Below are 25,266 nucleotides of genomic sequence, written 5' to 3' on the forward strand. Positions count from 1 at the left end.
TCCCCCCCCGATAATACTTTAATATTATTAATATTCACAAATGCAGCCCCGTTCACACTAGCAGTTATTCCCAAGTGCTCTGGCTCACACGAGGTTAGAAACCTCATACCGATCTTTGTCCTCTCGCTGCTTCTGCTCTAGAGTGACAACAGAAGTACAAGGATGCAGTTGCAGCTCCAGAGATGATCTGTAGACTTAGGAGCAAGGTATTTCCCCGTTTCCTTTTTTTCAAAAGCTACAAGTATGCATAATAATGTTTTTTAAGTTTCTTCCATACGCACTTTATATGTTTACTATTACCACCGTAGTAAGGGCATCTGCGGCCTAGCCAGGCATATCTGTATTCATATATTGATGCAACTGCTGTTAATGGCTCCAGCACTTAAAGCGCTAGACGGCAGCCACCGATTCCCCATCCAGCCTTGCCCACACAGGCAGCCGTTACACGCACACCACGATTAAGAACTGGAAATATAGATGCAGCTATTTTAAAACAGGGCTGTTTCGGCACCAGAACACGTAAATATCTGGACCGTTTGCCTTCTTGCAGCAAGTGGGAGGGACAAAAAAAAATCTCGTGCCTATAAATTTGATTTCTCCGTAGAGGCCGGGGCGGCGATGATTGCTGCCGGAGCCCGCCAGCCCTGCTGACCTTAACTCCCCAGAAAGGATCGCCCTGTCCTGCCCGCGCCCCCCCCCCCCACCGCATTAAGCCCCTCTCGGGGCGGACCGTGCCCCCCCCCGCCCCCGGAGCTCCCGCGCCCGGCAAACTCCCTCTCCCACAGGGAGAGAAACCGCGACGCGGCTCCCACGCAGCAACCGCCGCGGCCGGGCCGGTGGCGGGGGCTCGCCCGCCGGCGCCCGAGGGCCGCGCCCCGCTGAGGCGGCCGGAGCGCTCCCCCCGGGGCCGCCACCTCCGCCCGGCTGCCGGGGCCCGCGCCGGCGGCCGCGCGGGGGTAACGGCGGCAGCCGCGCAACGCCGCGTCTCCTCACCTGGAACGGGGCCGAGGCGGCGGCGGCGGCTCCTCGGGGCGGCGCGCACGGCCAGTCCCTGCGGAGCCCGGCGCCCCCGGCCGCCGCGGGGATGGCCTGAGGGGAGTGGAGGGAGGGAGGGGGCTAGAGCGGCGCCCCCCGGCCCAGCCCCCGGCCCAGCCTCCGCCCCATGGCGTGCGGCGCGGTCTCTATGGCGACTGCAGTGCCGGGACGGCGCCGGCCCGCCCGCGGGGAGGGATAACGGCTGCGCGCAGCGCGGAGGGGCGCTCAGGGGGTTACGGAGGGGCCTGCAGCCCTCCCCAAAGGGGTTAACCCCCTCGCGGCCGCCACCGCCATCCCTGCGGCAGTCCCGGCCGGAGCCCGGCCGCGCTCATCCGCGCCGCCTCCCCCGCTCTCGCCCTTCCTCAGCCGCGGCGCCACCGAGCCCGCTGTCCTCCGGGGCCCCGCCCGCATCCCTTTTTTCGGAGCGGCGATTGGACAGCCGCGGAGATTCCTCCCGGCCGATTGGTTGGTGGCGTGATCAATTAGGGCACCGGAGGCGGGCGCACCTGGAAGCGGCTCCGTGTGCGGGGTTGGTTGAGAGCCGGCGAGCCCCGTTACCAGCCGCCGCTGCCGCCCCCGCGCAGCCTCGGGGCCGAGGTGCGCGCTGGGCGCTGTAGTCCCCGCCGCCGTGGCGGCCGGCAGCCGCGGGCCCCTTCCTGCCGAGGTTCTGAGGGGGCGGCGGCGGGCAGCGCCCGTGACGGGGCTTGAGACTAGCCCACGGCGCTCGCCGCCGCAGGGCCGCTCCCCGCTGCAGCGCCCGCTCTGCTCCCGGGGGGGAGCTGCCTCCTCGCTGCGCTACCGGCCTCCGCCTCAGCAGCCCGGGCTCGGCCACCCCCGGGCCTCAGCGGCGAAGCCGCCAGCACCTGGCGGGGGGGTGCCCGGGACCTGCCGCCCTGCCCCCGCCGTGCGGGGGGGCTGAGGAACGAGAGGCTGGGGCGGGGGGGGGACCGGGCGGGGGGAGACGGGCCCCTCGCGTCGCCTGAGGGACTTGTGTCCCCTGGGGGGGCAAGCGCTGCCCTAATGACACAGCGGGGCTGTCACCCCTGGGCTCCGCGCTGTGGCACTGGGGGCGGCCGGTGTGCCCCCCGCACAGGCCGGAACGCCCTTCGAACAGAAGGCTCCAGCTCTGCCAGGCGACTCCCCAGCCCCCTGAGGCGATGGAGCGGGCGCTCGTCGGTGGGTGCCCGTGTGCCACAGCCCACAGGACGCGTCTGTGGCCCACGGGGTCAACGCAGAGGCTGGATCCGTCCGGCCCCTACGTGAGACCTGGCCTGGGGAAGGACAGGTTGGCTGTGCTCGCAGCAGCTGGTATGAAGTAAGTAAACACACCGCAGTTTTACCCTCATGTGAAGTTTCCTTAAAAAAAAAAAAATCTTTTATTACCCTACTGTCAGGCAGATAATCTTATGATACTGTGAATAATTTAAGCCCTTTCTTCATTCGTCACAAGGAGCTCGTAGTCAAAGAGTAAGGTTAGAAAACAGTATCTCCTGCTGCTGCTTTGTGACTAGGAAGATCTTAGTTGTAGTTGACAAATGAGTTACCCAGCAGTGGGAGCTGTGAACCTAACCTAACACTGAACCCAAACAGTTGTGACTTGCTCAGTGTCATCTTCAGCCTGATGCTGCTTCATTCACAAACTGAACTACCCCGAGCAGCGGGTCACCAGCCGTGGTGGTGTGCATAAGCACTGCTGGTAAGCGTATATTCCTCTTTAGAGAGAATGTGTGTGTGTGTGTCTAATGTGTTCTAACTAACAACTGAAGCAGTTAATAAGAAAGCTGATAGGAAGAAATGTTCATTTTGTGAATGGAAATGAACCAACCTTGATTGAAATAGGTGGGGACGGTTGCTTTCACCACCCCCACCCTCCCCCCAATAGTACCTCTTTTCCCCAGTTGCAAAAAGGAGTTATGAGTTTTGCTTACCTCTGATAGACATTTACAATTTCTCAGATAGAAAATATTCTGCTGGAGCTACATATTCTTCCAAACCTGTCTTAAAGGCATGGCAAAGGTAACAATTATTCTAGGATAGGCCTGCTCCTTATACCTATTCTTCTTATGCACTGAACGATTTTTTCACATTCCCTCTAAAGTAGACAGTACTTTTCCTCCCAGGTTATAATTGAGGGTAGATGAATGCTCTAACCACCTCTTATTTCAAGAACTGCCGACAAAACTTGCTGTGTGCTAGATGTAACAGGGAGCTCATGAATATGAATCCATCTGTGAAGAGTACTTTATTGTTCTCTAAATAACTGACGTATTGCCTGAGGTGTACAATTCTTCAGGAAAATTTTCTGATTCGATTAAAGAGAATGGAAAGGCCTTAACAAACTTGTTGATCTGGTTTGTCTGTTTACCTGTTTATCATTGCTAATCCAAGGGGCATAGTTTAGTTTCTCTCATCCCTTTGTAACTTCACAAGTTCATTCATTATCTAATATAACCACATTGTCATGCACAATATCATGGAAATCACATCATAACTACATGTCTTCTTAGCATACTGTAAGTCAGCATGCACACTGCAAGCTTTAAAAGACCAAATAGCCTTTCCCTTTGTCATTGGTTAAAGTTAAGTGATCTGTTAGTTTTCAAATTACTGTGGACTCTTCTTAAGTAGACAAAACCTGAATGGTTCAAATAAAAGTCAAGCAGGGGAAAAAAATAAACTGAGTCTTCTCAAAAGAAAAATCTGTTTCCACTTAAGTGCAGGAGGTCTCTACAGAAAAGATCTAATCTTTTTTAATTCAGTGCTCCAGAAATATACCAAGAGGTTCTTCAAGGATTTCTGTTCTACTATTTTTAGTTCAAAGATGATGGTAAATATAACAGATACCAGCATTTCCTCTGTCAGTGCAAACTTGCAGAATATCTTCACCACACACACAAAAAAAACCCCCAAAAAAACAAAAACCAAAACAAAAAACCCACAACACATTAAAATCTCTCTTTATGTCAATATGGAATCAAGCAACTGTAGCTTTCTTGCGGTAGTACAGGTAGTTAAGCTTAGATGCATAGTGTTGATTGGGTCTGGAAAAAGTTATCCTGAGCCAACAACTGTCCTATGCCGTTTATTCAGGTTTTACATTGTGAGTTCTAATTGGCTATCTCAATGTAAAAATATGCCTCTTTTTGCAGTATAACTATAACCTTGTTCTAATCTTTTAACCGATTGTATTTTGTTGCTATATTTGGCTTTGTGTGGTAGTTATCTGGTATTCCACGGCATCTCATTAGCAACAGTTTTGGATGCAAGGGGTGTAAAAGGGGGATTAACTGTAAAAAGTGCCTCTAAATAGTATCTACTCTTATCTAAATAGTATCTACTGTTTGAGACAGACTAGAGGGCCAGGTGGTTAACTGGTCTGACCCTATAGGGTATTTCTTGTATTCTGATGTAACTGTGTTTTTTGTATGGGAGTTTATCATGCAGCCTTTGAATCAATATATCAAACATATGTGAGTGAAGAGCCACCTCTGAATTTGCATGGAATAATAATGAGCGTCCTAGGTCCTCCTATAAAACCAGAAAGCTCTTGCAAGCATATTCAAGTGCAGTAGCATTCAAGTGCAGTAGCCTAGCACAGAAAAACATTTAACTCAGATATGGCTGTGAATTAATCTAGTCATTTTAGTATTTATGTAGAAAGAAAAGGGGAAAGAAGAGGAGCTTCTAACTCCAGTCTGTTGCAGATCTCTGAGTCTATTCCTACAATGTATATTCTCTGGAAGATGAATTCTCATATGCACATTTTACTTGTCCGTGTATGTAAACAGTATACCTAAATATTTCTTCTTGAAACTATTACATTGCTTTCATTATTCCTGAGAAACACTTACACTGAAATTAAGTTAACATTTTTATCAAAAATTATACCAAAAATGTTACTTTTATAAATAAACTATTAAAATCACAGGAAGGTGAAAAACATTATTTGCATCAACAAAGATTCAGATCTTGCCAAGAGGTGAACTTCACCTTGGAATGGGGAAGAACAAGTATTGGGAAACAATTGTCTACTGATTTAACTTTTCTGAAGTCAGAAAGATTACATCAGCAGAAACTTTAATCTGTTAATTCCAAAATAGGGGGAAAATGAAGTTATTTAGCAAAGTTAGTCAACTGTAAACCCCTGCAAATGGTGGACACCTCTGCCTTTGTTCTGAAGATTTTTAAATATCTCAGGTGGTGCCAAGTAAATCAGTAAAGCAGCGTCTCTTGTCTTAGTTCAATCCTAAATGTCTAACTTGGCAGTAGACTGCAAGGAGACAAAAGAAGAGTACTACAGGGCAGAACTCTGAAGTTGGAGAGCAGGAGGATTACTGTCAGAAATTACTCCACATTCCAAAGGCTTACCTGACCAAACTTTATTATAACAGAGTAGCTGCTATGGAAATCTGTGAACAAAAAAAAAAAAAAAAAAAAAAAAAAAAAAGAGAGGTAAAAATTTAGTTATGCTGGAATGTACATGGCAATACAACTTACTGGTAAGTTTGACTGCATGAAAAATAATTCCCAGTCCTGTAAATATGTTCTTACCTGTCTAATATAGTTTCAATATTTAATAATAAGTATTCAGTCACCTGAGGCATTAAATAGAACTGGTCTGAATTTTAAAAATGTAGAAACAAACATGTAAAGACCAAAGTGACTGAAAACTATTTCTGGACACAACTGGACACAGCCCTAGCTTTTATGATTTTTTATTTAAGAAGGAACAGAGACTGAGAATATACCCACGTATAAACTCCTGATATCTTTCTTTCTTTCTTGTTTAAAGAACTAGATCAGAACTTCCAGGATTGTCTGTAGATGGAACACAACTTTCTAGCGCTTCAACTTCTGCTTTCTTAGGCTTCATAGTGGATAATCATGGAAAAATAAGTTTGCTTTCCTAGAAATCTTCTTCCTTGTGGGATGAGGGAGATGTGAAAATTTTCATCAGTGTATTTTGTCTGAAAGGAATGATCTAACGTTTCTTCAAAGACTCTTTAAAAATTAAAAATCACACCTATACACAAACTTATTCATATATCTGCTGATGGAGAAGGGTGACATGATGGACAACGTGTAAGACCTTCTGATCTCTGCTGTTATTTTCTTCAAATAAATATGTATGGGAGTAGATGATTCATTCTGTGAAGTACAGACTCCTTAATTTCAAATATTTTCATTGGAACTTCTTTGCCTAGACAGCAGGGTGTTTGGGTTATTTATTTATTTCTGTGTGACTCAGAAATTCTGAATAATGTTTCTGCTTATTTTTTGGAGAAAATTTTTTGGAGAGTCAGAAATCAAATGATTGTCAGAAAAGATAAGAGAGAAAAAGAAAGAAATAATAAAAGGGGGGGGATAAATAGCAAGATGCACAGACTTCATAAGTATTTATTCCCAAGAGATGGAAAATTCATAAGTTTGGTTAGTCAGTAAATGCGCATCCACCAAATCCTAGAATTTGTTGAAAATTTGAACTAAAAATTAATATATAAATGGAGGTGGAAACAGTGCTGTCACTGAAGAGTGGAAAGGTAAACACATTTTATAAGCTCACATTTCAGGCAAAAGTCAATGAGCAAAAGAAGTATTGACCAAAGATAGGATAGCACTTACAAAGTTTTGTAAGATGTTTAAACAGGTATCCAGTTCATAACAAATGAAAAATCACAGACCTTGAGACATCTAGTTCAGCCTTTTCCAAGGAAGGACCAACTGTCCCTACAACATTCCTGGGCAGTATTCGTCAACCTCTTCTAAAAGTACTCTGTTGATGGAAATCAAGCTTTCTCATGGGCTGTTTACTATTCTCACTAAAAGAAAGATTTCACCCATTCATTTTCCTCCTATCATGAAAGGAATTTATTCCCTTTCTCCGTTCAACTACCTTAAAATTACTTGAACACTATTTTTACCTCTCACCATCAGTCTTCTCTAAAGTAGAAAACCAAGTTCCTTCCATCTTTTTTCATAGATCATGACTTCCAGACACAGTGTCAATAAGCATGAAGTCACTGCTGAAGGGACAGAGGGATCTTGGATCTTTTTCAGGAGAGCTGTAAGAGCACTGTGTCTAGATGCTGCTTTTTGTCTATTTGACATCTTCAGAAACTTTGCGGGTTTGGGGGTTTTTTGTAACTGTCTTTTCTTTCTAAAAGAGTCTCAGATTCAGTACAAGATGTCCTGAGTAACATTGTTCCATTCAGATGGTGTCTAGAGAGTGAAAAACAGCACCAACATCAGGTTTATAACAAGGTGAGAATACGGAGACTTCCTGATTAGTGTAGGAGGTCTCTTCGAGGAGAAATGTGAGAGTGTATATCTGACTACTTTGCTAGGGGAAGAAGGGTCAGTTGGCAGTGTAGTGCACCAAAGTATTGATCCTCTGAGGTATGGAATAGAAAAAGGAAATTTTACCTCGTTATGTAAGAGGAATTTTGTTGGGACCCCTTATAATATGTGTATAATTCCATTCTACAAAAAGCTTCCTGATGACTGGCTTGTGATGGTACGGTCCATAGTGAATAAGGTACGAAGGTGAAAAGCAAGATTGCTGCATGGTCTAATTATGAATAAGATCATAAAGATGGATTCTGGTAATCAAAAAAAAAGTTAGAGCCAAGATGAAGGTTTTGGGTTACCAACCAATTTAAAATATAGGTTCGCTTTCCAACTTTATCATAGACTGCTGGTCTGATTTTAAGGTGAATACACTATTTCTGTGCCTTAGTTTTCCATTTGTAATGACTCACCATGAGTCAGGAGTGGATGACTCAGAGGTTATGGACAGTACAGCTCCTATGGATTGAAATCAGAGCCAACTTGATAGGGACCTGCATGGTGTTTCCCGGAATATACAGGAGCCCTGAAGACTAGCAGTACATGTGCAAAGCAGTTCATGCAAGTCTGCTATACTTTCCTTTTTGCCTGAGGCTGGCTCCAGCATCCATGTTGTTATAACCTTTAAACATCTGAAAAATGAAAATTATAATACTTCTTTTTCTGATTCATTGAAGCTGCTCTGTTCTTCAGGCAATTAAATGAGCTACAGTTACAGTATTTATATTTTGCATGGGACATAGTACAGCAGGCCTTCTGGTACAACTGTAGTTGTAAAAGCACATAATTGACTTAGTTTGCAATAAGCTTTTTGGCATTCTAATTTACAAGTTGGGTTCTTTTAAATTACTGTCTCTCCCCATTACCTCTTGCCTTTGAGTTTTGACATTCCCTCTGCCAACTGCAATTTCATAAGAATTTCACATGTTGAGATTTAACTTAGGTATCTTTATCTAACTAAAACAACCAAAATCACCTACATGTATTTGAGAGATAAATATTCTGCAAAGACCCAATTGCTTCTATTTGCCTAATAACTTACGCCTCTCAGTGTCTGCCATGTGGTTCACAACTTTACAAAAAAAGCAGATGGTCTGAATTCCCTTTTTCATACCCTCTCCCCATTAACAATATCAGTGAGAATCTCTTCCTGAATATGGACTCTCCCTCTGAAGCACTGACATGTTAAAGAAAAGTCGTAAGGTACCTGCTTGTGTCAGACTTAGTGAGTGCCTCCACTTTTAGTCCCATTACTCCAAAATCTCGAATCATTAGTTATCATTTGCATTAAATACAAGATGAAATGGAAAGCCATTCAAATATAAAAATAAAACAACTTTTGGAAACTAGATGTGAAATTAAATTTTGCAGGATGTGTCATCCCAACTTAGCTGTTTAATTAGGCTCATAACACATCTCTCCTTGCTTGTGGACTTATATATGAACGGTACTGAACAAATAGGTAATTGGCCAAACATCTATTAAATTTACCTCTTTCAGATCCAAAGCCGCAGCACAGCAATCTCCACTCCTAACAGGAAAGTGTGTGTTTTCTTTCTACGCCAGTGGGTGATATCTAGATGGCAGACCCACATGTACAACTACTCCTGCTGAGTTACAAAATGCTAGTCTATCATTATGGTCTGGGTGTCCAGGCTTCCCAGCAGGTCTGTAAGAAAGTGCATCATGGTTAGTTATAGATTGGCATAAAACAAAACTAATTTCTGAATAATTCAACTTTTAATATTAACTTTGCAGACGAAACCATTTCCCAATATAAGATGGAACAAAAAATACAGGTAGCATTAACCTCTAATTGAATTAAGATTGGATTTAAATTATTTCTTACAATGATGCATTCCTGAGCTTCCACTAGCTGTGTGAGTGACCTCTAATCTCTCTAACACAAAAGAAAGCTTCTTACTTTGCATTGCAGGAAAAAACTACATACAGCAGCACTGCCATCTTCTGCTTGCTTTCTTTTGTGCATGCAAGTACTAGGTTTATATTGCAAAGCAACAACAAGGAAGGTACATTTTTCTACTAGTAGGTATCTGAAGCAATAACATTTTCTAATACTCAGGGATAACATATGTCTGGAGTTCCACAGATGTGGGGAGTTTTCACACCTTAACTTTTTCTGGGCGTAGAAAAGGACTTCAGAAGTTTGTCTAGGATTTCTAATGTATCACATCCCAGCCAGAGCAATAGCTCAAAAATCCCAGGTAAATGTGTACATTTGTGTTCTTTTGCTGTCCACAAGGAATATACTGTACCTGTTGAATATAGTAGCATTGATCTGTACACAAATGTACACATTTGAACAGATCTAACATATTTCTTGGGGTCTGTACGAGTACAGCAAGTCCAAAGCATGAATGATCCATGGGCATAGGATTAATTCACTGCAGTTGAGGTATATTTGATCATATGCAAACATTTGTGTGGCCCATATGCAATAGGTCCAACAGGTCCCAGATGTATCACATACGCTCTTGATCTGAAGTTTCCTGGATGTGCTGTACATCAACACATAAGCAAGATAGAAAGCTGTAAGCCCTACTTTAGGATATTTTCTTTAAAAGGGTGAAGGCATGGTAAATTATATTTTTCTGAACTGAAGTTGCCAGCAAAAGGCACATTGAGCCGGTATGGCCCCAGAGACCCCCACACACACATCAAGGAAATAGCTCTCTATGAGTTGGCCATATGGTACTAGACGATGCATTGTTGGATGGAGCTTTCAGCGTAAACATTCGTTATGAGTTTGATTGTATCAGAAAAACTGTAAAGGGAGAGAATTTCACTGTGTGACTTTATCCTGCTGGGACATGTCCTTGGGGTTTTTCACCCTGTGGAGGCACAGAGTGACACTGGCAGTTAGGAGCTTCCCTCTTCCATGCAGTAATGTATGAAATGACTTCTGGCAAGTGAACAAGTCTTAATTGTTTTTTCTTCCCAGAATATTGTAGTTAGGTATTCCAGTCTCTGCTTTATTCAAGACTTTGATAGATTGAGTTGCACTGATAATTAATCTTTTACCTTTCCCTGATAATAAATGTGATAATACTGATGCATGCAGAGGGGTGTCTATCTTTACAAAAGCATGAGACCATAAATTAGATAAGCAGGCGTATTCCCAGAGCACAGAGTTAGAATCACGGTAATATGGTATCGGTTTATTGCTCGTCATTAGCTGGGAGAGGACAGTTTATGCTTCCGAGAATATTCACATGCATTACAACCCCTGGTGCAGGGTCCCTTGCAGTCAGTCATGTGTGCTCACTGAACTCTCTCTGCTGTGCTGATGTATTATGGACCTGATAGACCAAACTTGGTCCTGCTTAGCGATTCAGTTCTGGTACTAACATCACCACTAACTTGATCAAGCATTGCTGCAGGCTCAGCTTGTTGCCACTGCTGTTGCCAGTTCAACCCAGCCATGTCCATCCCACAAACTGCCACATGCGGGGCTCAGAAAAAGGTGCTTTTGCTTCTGGCTTGGGATAAAGCTTTTAAGAGTCTACTAGATTGTTCTTAAACCTGGAAAGCTTCCCAAACCAGAATCTACTGTGACTCATGCAGGATGATCCAATTGCTCTTGGTTACTTGAATTCCTTTCTTGGACACAGTCACAGTCAATACACAGAGGACAGACAATTCCACCCAAAGCAACAAAATATGAAATGATAGGTAAAGCACATAGTAGTGAATGTAAATGAGGATTGCCTAAAATAGATTTTCCCTTTCCACAGAAGCACAAAGTTTCATTATTCTCATTCTTCTCTCTCTTGGACCCATATTTATTGTCAAGAAAAAATTCAGAACTAATGAAGACATTAGCAGGTACTGAAGAACAGTCTCTGTTACTTACTAGGCCAAACTTCAGGGGTGTAAAAAGGTAAAAAAAGTTACTACAAATCCATTTTGTCGGTGAGATCTCAGTTCACACTCAGTTAATTGGCCTGTTTTGCAGGATTTAACCTGGTGGCCTAAGAACCTTGTAATAAATCTCTTAGCTACGATTAGAGATGAGAGATTAGCACAGGCAGGAGAGTTGAAGTCTTTTTCTCCGTCTCCATTGGTGAGTCACTGTAAAGATAGAAGAGCTATGCAGACATCAGGAAATCAGGACTTCAGTCTTCCTTAGGATGCCTGATCCAGGTATCTTCTCCCCTGTATTCAGCAAGTTACCAGTTTTGAGATCCTGTTCAGTCCTCTGAAGCAGGTTAGTGGTTTCTTTTACAATATCACAGATAGGAATATGTGTTTAGCTAAAATCGCAGATTTTAGTGAAATGGGTAAGATAAGATGTGGTTTGCTTGTGACAAAACTTCAAGTCAAATTTCTTTAGACAGTTTGCATCTAATAAGTAAATGTTATAAACAAATAAATAGCTGTGCTATGTCTTGTTCTATGTACTTAGGGGAATTTGATAGCAAAGGAACAGGTAGGTGGCATCTTGGAAGCAAAAAGCTACCGTATGCTAATGGAAGCTGTGTTTGAAGTGAGTTAGACAAGGAAAGCTTGAGACCAGTATCGATAATATGGGAGAGATTTCCACATTTATTGGGCTGCTTCTGTTGAAAGAAATATTTTTCCCTTTCTCCCTTTATTATTATTCCCTTTCAAGAATAAAATCCAGCTTGCTCTCTCATAGCTGGGGAAAAAATGTCTGTGTGTATAGCTTCATAACGCTGGAGTGGCTCATGTATGGTAAGGTGTGTTTCTAAGAACTTTGATAGAGGTGTTACTACTGCTAGGAGCGTTTGTGGTTTTACAGTAGCCCACTGCCAAATATAACTTGGAGAAGACACATACTGCAGAGCAAGACAATGACACTGTTAGCTCATAAAGAACTTTCTCCATGGTGCTCAAAAAATGCTACTACACGGCAGTATGCGTGTTGCAATACATCTTATGTTAATAAATATATTCAATACTTCATTGAACGGTTAGGGAAAGAATAATGTTATGGTGTATTTACAAAATTCGTTATGATGGGAAGAGAGTCTTCTCATTATCTAAAATAAATTCAGTAAACTGTTAGCACAGGAAAAACTCATCTCAAGAGAAATGTCCATGTAGAAGCTGCAAACACAGGAACAGAGTAGGTATGTTGTTCTGTCCCAGACTCAATGCACTCAAAGTTTCATGAGAAGCACCGTTGTCCGAAAGATGCTTTGTGCAATCCCAGGTGTATCAGTGGCAGCCAGGGTCAGTCGACGAGTGGTCATTGCACTACAACAACCAGTCATTCCTCCCTTTCCTCTGGCAGTGTGCCTCATACAAAATAGAAGACCTTATACTGCTGGAGGACTGTGGCATGGGTACCTCTGTGAGATGAGTGTGAATATTCGATGAAATCTGACCTTATAACATTACCAAAATTGCACCAAGGAGGCTGGAAATACCATATGAGAATTACCGGAGGCAAGGATTTACGAAAAGAGTTGCTCTTGCACATAAATTTTTAATTTTTTTAAATTTAGGCATCTGAAAAAGGGGGAGGGAGCTATATCAGAATAGCTACACAAGATTGAAAGAATCTCTGCTTATGGAATTCAGCTTCAAATTTCTTTATGGCTAGAATATGACAGAAAGTCTCCAATTTACATCTTCCAAAATCAGCAATGCCTCTTGAGTAGGTGAATTTTAAGTAAGGGTAGAACTGTTTACAGCTTTTGTTCAAAGGGTAGAGCAAAAGATGTTTGGAGGTAGGGTGTTCTCAGTGACACTGTAACTATGTGTGTGCCTAACAGTTCGGAGGCATTTTGCAAATACATACATGTATTTCATAGAAATGAACCGTGAGTGATGTACTCATATATGCTGGCCCTTGAACGTGAACTGCATATCAGCGGCTAGGAAATTTCACAACAGATTCTCTCTCTTGTGAGCTCTGAGACCTGAGTATCAGGGTCAGATAAACCTATTTGCAGCAGCCATTTAGAGCTATTTAAGTTCAAGTCATGAACTGCTTAACTGGTGAAGCAATCAAAGATACTGTCTCCGGGTTTAGCAGACAGGCTGTCGGCTGAATTCATATGAAGGCTTAATTCTGTGCCAGCAGAACATGATCCTTTTAAATGAGGTCTGAAGGATACCCTAGAAGAATGGTGTGAAGAAAGTGGTGTCATTTTATAAATGACTGTTCTCTGGACTTGTTTGTACAGAGGTGTATATCGATAATCAGTATTTCACCATGATAATCAATATGATTATCACAACATGATCACAATCAATATTCAACCATAGCTGATAATCAGCCTTAACAATCATTAAAATTAGGACCCTGTTTTTAAAGTCAGGGAACTGCTGGCCTCAACACCTTTGGAAATAAGACCAGTTAGGAAAAATACTGTGCATTTTGCATGCTATTTTATGTATTGTACAAGAGATAAAGAAACATGAATAGTTTTGAAGGGAATTAGTTTCTTCTGTAAATGAAAATAAATGCAACGTGAATTAATTAGATCTCACAGGCATTAAAACATTTTAATACTCAAATGCATGAAGATATCTTACCATATCCTAATATGAATGGAACCACCTATTCCTCGCCTGTACAAATAGAATTGATTCTTTCCAACATATACAGATGAAGACTCTGGGATACCATTACGTTTTTAAACTGCAACAATCTGCTTACCCAATGTTATGCTTCACTGCAGCTGTGGATCCTTTAGTGGCTAGGTATAGCCCTGCTTCTGTACAGCTGGTCTGCAAGTAGTTTTCATGCTGTTTTAGCTGATACCAGTTTTATTCAGATGAAGTTAAGTAGTGGAGTCCACTAGTCTAAAAATATTATACAAGAATAATGCTGCTTATGCTTCTCTGTTTCCCCAAATTTATAGGACTATGTTTTACTGTTTATAAATGCCATTGTATTAGTGGAATTAGATGACTGTATAATCATATAAATACATGGTTGTACAGTATAAAATCACTTTAATGAAAATTACTGAATTTGTACAAGACCATGCTGAGAGCAGACTTTCTGGTGAGGAAAGAAAGAACGACTCCCTCTATCTTGCATGTGTGGAAGAAAGGCAGTCACAAAGTATTGGAAGCACTGAAGGAGGATGAAAGTTCATGGTTTGATCCTGAAGTACTGCAGCATAGTTCTACATCCACATCACATACACCAAAAACACGTTGTCTCCAGCTCTAACAGCTTTTAGAGCTTGGATGTTATTAGCTGCTTTCTGCCTGTGATATAACTGGATAGGTGCAAAGGAGAAGTTATTAGTAGTGTTGCAGAGAAGCAAGGTTAAAAGTGCTGGGAAAGATGGTATCTTTTCTTAGATCCACTAATAGCTGGGGAAAAGAAGACAGACCTTGAAACACAGAAGTCCTCCTTCAGCTGTGAAACTGTGAAATATCAGATTTGAAACTCGGGGCAGGGAAGAGTCTCTCTGAATATATTCTGTGCCCATCATTGTGACCTCTGAAGAGAAAAGTAAGAGTTTGTACATCACACAGGGAAGTTATTAAAGGACGGTTAATAATGTAAGAACAGGTGTATCAAAAACAAGCTAATAAAATATACAAGATATAAATTACTAGACACATGAGTAGTTTCCTGTCATTTTTCAAATGGTTCCCCTTCAAAAAAATATTGTGGTGTCCCTTGGGCTGCAGGGACTTCTTCACATGGGAGAATGGAAGCAGTTCCAATGGGCAATGAATAAGTCAAGGTTATTGCAGAAAGTGCAACCAGGCATGAAGTTCAGGATTCTGACTGGAATATGGAGGACTCGGAAAGAAAACCAGTCTACAGGTGGTAGGAGGATTGGAATAAGGTGTGATTGTCACAGTTCTCAGGACAAAGGGAAAGAGCAAGCAACTTTAGGTGCAGGAACAGAGGTTAGGCTTAGTGATGATTCCCAAAGGATTAAATAGGCCTCATTTAATACATCATGCTATTCCCAAAACTAGTTTTTAATAAGAACTTTCAGAAAGAAAGGAAGGACAGTCAGGTAGAGAAAGAAATAGAGCATTTTAAACTGCTGGGGTTTTTTTAAGGTGTGAAGATGTTCTGCTTTTTTGTGTAGGGTGATATGTTACTTCACATAAAAATGATAGTGCTTTTATGACAGATCGAGTGGAAAAATGTGGTGGAGGATGATTTGTTCACCAGTAATATATTCAGGTCATAGCACTTAATAAAATTTTGAGAATATTTTCTGGTAAACTTCCACACTCATTGATAGTTTAACTATTTGTTGAACGTTTTGTGTCTGTGGATAACCACAGTCAGTTCCCCCTGCAGTTTTTGCCAGCGTGATCATATCTTAGTATAAGCGTAGGAATAAAACTGCTTTTTGCTAGCAAAATTGTATTGTACTGCACATAATTGATGAAATGACTAAGGATAGCCATAGCATACTGTGTTTCTGGTGCTATTTTAATGGGGTTTTTCCATATGGAAAAAAAGGCTTACGTAATTATGCTGCATATATCTGCTTGTTTGTCCTGCTTGTTCAACCTTTGAATGCAAATCTGACCATGACATGATAATCTAAGTATTATAAATTCCTAGAATGATCACGAAATTACAGGCAACAAGTAGAAGGAAAAGGCACCCTGAGTCTTCTGGAGGGAAAGACAGCAGATCAGCTCACTTCCAGACATCAGAAAATCTGCACAGAAAATTGCTTTTGACAAAAATCCATAGGAATCCAGAGTTCATTGGGTTTACTGTTTGCTTGTTTTTAATTGCTCTAGTCAGTCCTTAGAATTTTTTTTTTTTAAGTGATTCACATTGTATGAAATTTAAGCAATAAATGTCACTGGGGTACTCCCTTGGCAGGACTCGAATTGCGTGAGACTGTACAGGAAGTTTTCTGTAGTCTCTATAAATACTTAGTCAAACAGACAGTAATCTCTCTCTCTCTCTCCTCTTCAGATTTCTACTGCATGCCTTGGATACATGCTTCTAATCAACTTACGAGCTTTCCTTGACCTGTGCTTCTTTTCCTAACACTGATCTGACTATGGCTGTCCTCAAAGTAAAATTCACCAAAACTAAAAGGGACAAATTGGCTCAGATCTTATGGATCCTCAACTGGGTTTCTGTAGTAAGCGGGGTCATTCTCTTCAGTCTTGGCCTCTTTCTGAAAATAGAGATCAAGAAGCGCAATGAAGTGATGGCAAAAGGGGACATTAACTCTGTCCCCAACATGCTGATCTCTGTAGGGGTCATAGCTTGTATCATCAACTTTCTGGGTGGCAAAATCTGCTACGACTGCTCAGATGCCAACAAGTTTTCTCGGTGGAAACTAGTTATGCTCCCATACATCGTATGTACCTTCTGTTTTACCTTCTCCATCCTGGTGGGTGCTCTCATGTGCTATGCCATGAGGAACGAGCTGGAAGAGTCTCTCTATCTGGGACTGAGGGATGCTATTAAGTTCTATAAGGACACAGACATACCTGGACGATGTTTCTTAAAGAAAACAGTGGATATGTTACAAATTGGATTCCAGTGCTGTGGAAACAACGGCTTTAGAGACTGGTTTGAAATTCAGTGGGTATCTACTCGTTATCTGAATATGGCTTCCAAGGAAGTGCTGGAGTAAGTATTTACTATTCATAACAAAAAATTCTATGAGAAAAACTCATTCAAGAAGGCAAAGTAGATACTAGTTTTTACTGAACCTTTGTCTCTTAATCAAAGAACCATAGAATGACCACATTACTCACAAAAGATGCTAACTACATTCACAGTCGAAAGTTGCCTTTTGCTAAATTTTTGGGGACACTAAGCAAAGCAAAGATGTATCTTTCCTTTTTTAGCATGGTGAATTAACTACCTCAAAATTTCAATTATAGCGAGCCGATAAGGGAAAGAAAAAAAGGACTGTACTATCAATACACATTGCACAGTCAGTCCTAAACACTGAAAGACCCTTCTCCTTCAAGATATTAGACTTTGCAAGCCCAGGTTCAAATCTATATGTTCACATGTGAGAAACTGCCAACACCGTGTACTCTGCATAAAAAAGGAGAACAACCCTCGAAATTTTTGGTGGTGGTTGTGCTTCACATGATGTAGCAATTGTGAAATTATACAGTCAAAAAGAAGAGTCTGGTAATTCTTACAGACAATAGAAAAGGTAACAATAAAAAAAATTTTAAGGTAGACAATCCAATATGTAATAATTCTTCTAAAGCTGAAAAAAAGTCTTCACTGATGAGATCATAGAAGCTACATATTCCTGGGAAAGACAAACACAAAAAGCTTGACTGGCATTTCTCAAGTGTTCTGTTTCGTTGAACTCAAAAATCAGTGACAATAAAGCCAGAGGATGGAAGGCCAAAGACCTTACGTTCACAGAATGTGCAACTTGAAACTGCCATCATAGCAAAGCGTATATACAGAGCTGCAAATATAGCGGAGGACAGGACCTAGGAGAATCCGGACAAGAGGGCATCAACATGCATAAGGCAGTTGGCTGTGGACATAAAGCAAGCTTTAGAACAAGTGTTCTCAAGAGAGAAGTTGGAAAACAACAGTGACACAAACCAGACTGACCCAAGATGTGTTTTCAATCCTGGTTCTACACTGAAAAGTGACATGACACCAAAGATGGTCCACAGAACTTAAGAGTAGTATCTTATTGTGAGGACAAAAGTAAAATCTACTGCCTTTTATTTCCGTGCAGAACATGCAGAAACTGTAATGTTTTACCCAGAATCTTAGCTAAACTGTCTTCTTCTGTAGGGTCACCTGTGCTCTGCCATTATTTTTTAAATAGGCTGTCAATTAATTTTTGCCCCATGTAGGCAAAATATGCCAGTGAAATGTGTGTGAGGAAGTGATCACATTGCAGAATTTCCTTTACTGTATATAAATTGAATAATTTCATCTTGATTGCTAGAATCCAAGTTGGTGCATATAACCAAATTATACTATGATTCCCAAAAATCTGGGAGTGAAACATTTGATATGAAATCGTTGGAAGCAAAGTCTAACTGGTAATGTTCAGAAAGGATGGAGAAGAAACCAAGTATTTTTTTTTGGTTTCATCTTGTACCGTACGTCAGTTAGTACCTGGTAGATTAAGAGGCAAAACAGGTGAGAACGGATATACTGTCAACTCACATGTAACCTTTGCAAAACTGAACTTTTCACCTTCATAACCCTCTTTCCTCCCCTCTCTTCTGTATCCCCATTGCCAACACCACAATGTGACAAGAAATGGAGAGAAATAATGGGAACGGTAGGAGGATGAGGCAGGTTACAAAAGATAATCCTATCATTGCTTTGGTTGGGTACAAACCATCTTTTTACAGCCTGAAAAGCAACTTTTGCTTTACAATACTGTAACAACTTTGAATTGCAACAATAAATAGCAGTGAGTGTCTCACTCCCTCAGCTCTGTTACCGAGGTCTTCCCTTCTAACAGTACCAAGATACATCATTCTTTAATCCGCCACTAGTAAGGGAAACACGATGACAGGGGGACATAACCCAAGTCTGGAAACTGCTGTTGGCAGTAGAAAGAAGATTCCTCTTTATAATGTGGCAGGAAGAAAAAAATGAATTAAATTGATGCTTGGGATCGAAAGAAAATCTTAAGACCTAGTTTAAGAGATTGTATGTTAACTATTTTAGATGCTGTACTGTATTTGGGTCATGTCACTGAAATACACAGGGCATTTTGCTGGCTGTGGCGGGTTGACCCTGGCTGGACCTCAAGTGTCCACCAAAGCCACTCTGTCACTCCCCTCCTCAGCTGGACAGGGGAGAGAAAATATAACAAAAGGCTTGTGGGTCGAGATAAGGACAGGGAGAGATCACTTAGCATTTACTGTCAGGGGCAAAACAAAACTGACTTAGGGAAATTAGCTTAATTTATTACCAATCAAATCAGAGTAGGATAACAAGAAATAAACCCAAATCTTAAAACACCTTCCCCCCACCCCTCCTTTCTTCCCAGGCTTAACTTTACTCCCGATTTGTCTACCATCTCCCCCACCAAAGGCACAGGGGGATGGGGAATGAGGGTTGTGGTCAGTTCATGACCCGTTGTCTCTGCTGCTCCTTCCTCCTCATGGGGAGGACTCCTCACACTCTTCCCCTGATCCAGTGTGGGTTCTTCCCACGGGAGACAGTCCTCCACAAACTGCTCCAGCATGGGTCCCTGCAGGTCACAAGTCCTGCCAGCAAACCTGCTCCAGCCTGGGCTCCTTGGGACCACAGCTCCTGCCAGGAGCCTGCTCCAGTGCAGGCTTCCCACGGGGCCACAGCCTCCTTTGGCACATCCCCCTGCTCTGGTGTGGGGTCCTCCTTGGCCTGCAGGTGGGTATCGGCTCCTCCGTTAACCTCGGTGGGTGCAGGGCACAGCTGCATCACCAGGGCCTGCACGGGGGGCTGCAGGGGAATCTCTGCTCCGGTGCCGCCTCCCCCTCCTTCTCCACTGACCTTGGTGGCTGCAGAGTTGTTGCTCTCACATATTCTCACTCCTCTCTCTGGCTGAAGTTGCTGTTGCACAGCAACTTTTTCCCCTTGTTAAAAACGTTATCCCAGAGGCACTACCACCGTCACTGATGGGCTCGGCCTTGGCCGGCGGCGGGTCTGTCTTGGAGCCGGCCGCATTGGCTCTGCCGGACACAGGGAGAGCTTCGAGCAGCTTCTCACAGAAGCCACCCCTGTACCCCCCAGCTACCAAAACCTTGCCACGCAAACCCAATACACTGGCCCATGTAAAAACTTCCCTTTCACAACATGCCAGCCTTCCTCGCCTCCCTCTGTGAGGTTTCTTTTGTCCTTCCCCATTCGAGCCTTCCCTTTGGTACCTCTCTAGCTCCCTTCGTTGTTTCCCTCCCAGTGCGTTGTTTTGCCAATGGCCGTTACACTGCTTGCACACTTAAGTCTGGTTTCAGTGGATTATTTGGGTTCTTTTTGCAGTAGTTTCATTCTATGGCCATTACCAGGAATATGATGGTGACAAAGTGAAGAGCTAGCCTTTAAAATGGACAGGAATCCATGCCTAACCCACTCATAGGTGGGAAATGGCAAATGAACTTCCTGACTTACTTGGAAAGATCTTTGAGAAAGATATTTTTGACACAATGTTAAACGAAACAAAACATACCACCACTCCCAAAAATAAAAAATGGAGGTTGTTTTTGTCAGGCCCACAGCAATAAAATGAAGGCAATTATTCTGCCATCCCAGCACAGCCACTAATACTGAGCTTCCTAGCAGCCTATATTTCTTATGAAGGACACATTTAGTCCCAAAATGCCGTAAGAACACTGGACTGCAGAGTTTCTGCTGCTTCTGTTCACCTGAGCTTCTTGTGACATCTTTCTTCCCTTTAATTTAGCTTATCTGTAGTGGAACAGGAACATATTATTTATAAATGTTAATAAGTTTTGGAAAATATTACAAATTCTACTATTAGCAAATGGTGAAAGCTGGATATCTAAGAAAGTTGTCTTTCATGTATTCTGGCTTTCTAACAAAGGTTAAAGGGAATGGGCTTCATTAAAACAGGCCATGGTTCTCACCTGTGGGGCTGTCTCAGGAAATAATACTTGTACAATGAGAATGAAAATAGATACATGCTTAGAGGCTACTTCCCCAAAGTGTGAAAGCATCTCTCAACACCTTACATACTCTCCAGTTTCTGGAAAATCTATTTCTCTGAAGAGCCCACTTAGAAACAGAAGTCCTCACAAGGATGCACTTGCTCAAGAGAAGGCAATACAAGGAAAATGGATGTCAAGAATTCATTTAACTCTTCCAGAAACTCAGTTAATCTGAGACTGTGTTCTCTTTCCATCCTATGACTTTTTTCTCCATCCTATTTCTTTATCTTTCTTCTTTTCCCACTTGTTTGTCTCCTGATCCTGTAAGGAAGGGAAAGGAATAATTTTTAGCAATAAATACAAACAGTTTCAAAAGTTACAAAAAGTATAGTTACAAGAAGTAGAAACTTCCTTGTGAATTTGTCTCAAAACATGTGCCAACCCAGCCATTGCACACGGGTACAATGATGAAATGCCAGCGGACAATATCCAGTGGTTCCTGTGGCATGCAAAGTTGTATGAGTTTCTCTCTTAAGGAATGCTTGTGTTGAAAATCAATCCAGAAGTAGTGAATCACGGGATTTCTAGGGCCATAACTTCCATTAGAGTTCCACCAAGATACTGAAGACAATTTCTGAACTTGTTTATTTTCAGTGCAGATACCTAAAAAGGCAACATCTCCGTAAACACTGAATCCACATCTTGCACGCACAGTGCTAAGAACCATGTGAGATACTGTGCTGATACCACACTTAAGAAATACAGCAAATGAAAAATTCAGTTTTCCTGCAGTAAGTAGCTTCTCCAGTTGGAAATACATTCCCATTTTCCCTTTGTTACATTGGAGGCAGTGTTGAGTTACATCCTTCTATAAAAACCACAGGCACTATCTGCTGCTGATACCAGATTTGTAATGCCCAAACTTTCTGTCCTGTTGCAGCCGTCTAAAGAGCAACGTTGATGGGAAGTTCTTGGTGGATGGAGTGCCCTTCAGCTGCTGCAACCCAGGCTCCCCACGGCCCTGCATCCAGTACCAGCTGACAAACAACAGTGCTCACTACAACTATGATTTTCTGACAGAGGAGCTCAATATCTGGGTGAAGGGGTGCAGAGAGGCCCTGCTGGAGTACTACACAGCTATTATGAGATCCATTGGTATTTCAGCATTGCTTATTTGGTTGTTTGAGGTAAGTCTCATAAAAATGATCTGGGTCAGATTAATCGGAGTCTTTGTGCTCTCTAGGATGGGAAACAACCAGAGTGTAACATATGCGAAGTGCCTCGGTATGTAGTATAAAGTCCACAAGCACTTCAAGACTGTTGCCAGACTTCCTTTAGTACAGACAACTTTCTCAAAGTCCCCAGAGCAGAAGCAAATCTCACTTAAGATGAAAACTATTAGAAATTATGTATATAGTTCTGTATATTTACACAGCTTTTTCAGTAGACTATGGCATATTCCCTTCCCTGAAGCCTTTATGGGATCAGATACGAGATGACACATACAGTGGCACAACTGCAAGGAAATTAGGTGAGATGTTGGTGCCGGAAACAACAGGCCTTTGGCAGCACATGAAGAAGCTGTGAACCAGCTCTCTGTGCTCCCTTACATATCAACAAGCGGGGCACATTTATCGCGATTCCAACGGAACTGTGAAAGTGTGGCTTTTTCCTAAACTTATGCTTGAGCCTCTACTATAGGCCGTCCGTCGTAATTTTAATGCATTGACATGTAGGACACATATGGCTTACATACGAATGATTAAACTCCTTGGAGAAAAAAAAGATTTAATCAAGGCCAGTGGGAAAAAAAAAAAAAAAAAACAACAAAAACATAGAAACTAGCAGACTGCAAGTTAATTTTTTTTCCCCAGTGACCGATGGTTCCATTAATTGATCATCCATTCTACACCAGTTAGTTGTAGTCTCCGAGGCTGCAGTGTTCCCGAGTACTTCTAGGTATTTATGTGCTAACAACATGCAAGCGGGAATGCTACCTGAAGAATGGAGAGAGAATCAATCAATCTCTCCCTGGTATTTTTCTTTCTAAAAAATCTAATTAATTGGGAGAGAGGTTAGATATATTGCTGGGATAAAGAATTTGTCTGCCTTAGTCAATATTAATTATTAGGCCTGTAAATAAGTCAGAAAGCTGACTTAATGGTAGGATTAAGGTTGTAGTTTAAACTCTGTTTAACCATTAACTGTTTTTTGCAGCTCTCTGTACTTATTGGTGTCCGGTACCTACAAACAGCAATGAAGAATGTCCTTCTGCTAGGAGATCTGGAGGGTGAATCGGAGGGTTGGTTACTAGAAAACAGCTTTGTGGAAACTGCCAAATACAACATCAGCATCATTAAGAACCTCGGCAAAGCCAACCAGATCTCCACTGTCTCAGGCATGAATGACCCCAACATTGAGGTTCGAAACACAAACTGTGGGAAAACCAATGTTACAACAACATCTATTCCAGCAGCTAGCTAGGCAAGTCTCCAAAGAAACATCACCACAAGTGTAGCTCTGACATATTACAGTCTTACAGTTAACAGATTTTTCACTGGTGGGGGAAAAAAAAGGGAAGAAAACTAGTAAGACAATTGAACATACCACGGACTAGCGGCAGCTCCAAAACCATACTTTTTTGATACTTCTTTGGCTGGATGTATTTTTACTAATTCTTGCGAAATCCCTGATTTTCAACACTGCACAAAACAAACTTTTGAAATTTTCCCCACTTACTCTCCCTTGCTTACATACTTCTGTCATGGTCTGAATACATCAGAATAATCATTATGCACAAGGAAATATTCCAAATAGGATTAGTCTACTGTGTACCAACAAAATTTGTCATTACTGGCATTACATCTGTAGAAATCCCAGCAGAAGGGAAATCCCAAAAGAAATTATTACACTGGATAAAATGATTCTTTAAAAAAAGACAAAAACTATGAAATGAAAACTCTGTTAGTCCAAGTTAGGATAGAGAGAACTTATACATATATTGCAGCCCTTCTAAAAGAACCTAGGTGAAATTGAGTTGAAGGCAATGAAAGTTAGCATCATATATTTCACTGTTCTTGAGGTTTTTTCCCAAAATAGTCTGAAGTATCTTTTCATTTTTCTCCTTCCATAGTTTAGAGAAAACTAGCTGCTGGAAGTTCTCTGCTCAAGAAACTAACTGACAGCTCATGCCAGGACATTTAAAATTCCAAGTAGCATGTGATAGCACAAGTTTAAGACCAAGCAGATATTTCCCATAAAACAAATACTGATGATTCTAGATGTTTAAAAGCTCCTAATTTCAAAAGTACTTACATAGATCCAGGGGCTGGAAGATAAGGGATTATTTGGAACCAGTGAAGGCAAAGGTAGACTGACAGAACTCCCATCACGTTCCTAGTACAGCGCTCAGGAACGGTGTCAATGCACGGAGTGAAAGCCTGCTACACCCGAGACACTTGTAGTTACAGGATGACCTACAACTGTAATTCATCATTAACAGTAAGCAGGAAAAACCTACCGATAGAGGATAAAAAACCAAATGAAATATTTTACTTGTTACTGTTCTGAATAAGACATTGTTTGAATATAACTTTGGACAGCTTGTGCATTCTTTGTGTATAATCAAGTAAAAGAAGTTATATCATTGGATATTCAAAGCAGAACTATTCTTGCTTTTGAAATTGTGCAAAAGTAACAGTGAAGATTCCTTTACCTGCCTAAACAATGTTGTTTTCTGTAACACTAGAATAAGCAAGAATTAGACTGCAAGAATATATTGTAAATAAAGTGTGTGATGTAATAATTTGTACTGTAATTCAAGCAGGCTATATGCATGATCATAATTTCAAATGCAATTGCTTCACTGCTTAAAATTTTAGGCCTATTCTTAAGTAGTTAAAAAGAAAAATGGACAGATGGGGTTTGCCTGTAGCAGATGTTTTGCAAAAGGCAAGTAAAAGGCAAGACCATTAGAAAACAGTTCTTTCCCTGGCAAAGCCTCTCAACTTCCAGGAAAGAGCAGTTTGGGACTTGATATAATGAAGAGGGTATTTGTGTCACTGTATTTTAATAAATCTCAGAGGATATTTTTATCTATGAATTTGCATAGTATTTTTCTTTAAACTCATTCATGTTTATGATATCCAAACCACAACAAGTTTCAGAATTTCTCACAATGCAGTTCTGCATTGTTTGAAAAACTGCTCCTCTTTGCTTGTTTACTCCCTGACAACTTAATCAGGTACCCCCTAATTCTTGCTGTAAGATGTAGCTGATTCCTTATTTATTCCCTTCCATGTCACTCCCGATTTTACAATCCTTTATTATCATCTCTCTTGG

The 25,266-nt window shown here is 41.7% G+C and overlaps 2 protein-coding genes across 5 annotated transcripts in view; one reads left to right on the plus strand and one right to left on the minus strand.

The window, feature by feature from the left end:
- TTBK2 (tau tubulin kinase 2) overlaps positions 1-1,365 on the minus strand; it is a 108,603-nt gene extending 107,238 nt beyond the window's left edge. For both annotated transcript variants that reach the window (XM_074867889.1, XM_074867888.1), the window contains exon 1: positions 994-1,365. The gene's annotated coding sequence lies outside the window, so the exon portion shown is untranslated. The remainder of the gene's footprint in view (positions 1-993) is intronic.
- Positions 1,366-2,020: 655 nt separating this feature from the next.
- On the plus strand, positions 2,021-25,027 carry LOC141943159 (photoreceptor outer segment membrane glycoprotein 2). Of its 3 annotated transcripts, none has more exons than XM_074867893.1 (4): positions 2,021-2,350; positions 16,292-16,960; positions 21,866-22,112; positions 23,143-25,027. In XM_074867893.1, exons 2-4 carry the CDS (start codon positions 16,380-16,382, stop codon positions 23,407-23,409), a joined length of 1,095 nt encoding a protein of 364 aa, XP_074723994.1. In that variant the 5' UTR covers positions 2,021-2,350; positions 16,292-16,379; the 3' UTR covers positions 23,410-25,027. The 3 variants fall into 3 exon arrangements, with proteins under 3 accessions (XP_074723994.1, XP_074723992.1, XP_074723995.1); XM_074867891.1 differs by lacking the exon at positions 2,021-2,350 and adding an exon at positions 11,487-11,608; XM_074867894.1 differs by lacking the exon at positions 2,021-2,350 and adding an exon at positions 11,489-11,544.
- The last annotated feature ends 239 nt before the right edge of the window (positions 25,028-25,266 follow it).

This window comes from Strix uralensis, chromosome 4, assembly GCF_047716275.1.
Source record: "Strix uralensis isolate ZFMK-TIS-50842 chromosome 4, bStrUra1, whole genome shotgun sequence".
Lineage (NCBI taxonomy): Eukaryota > Metazoa > Chordata > Aves > Strigiformes > Strigidae > Strix > Strix uralensis.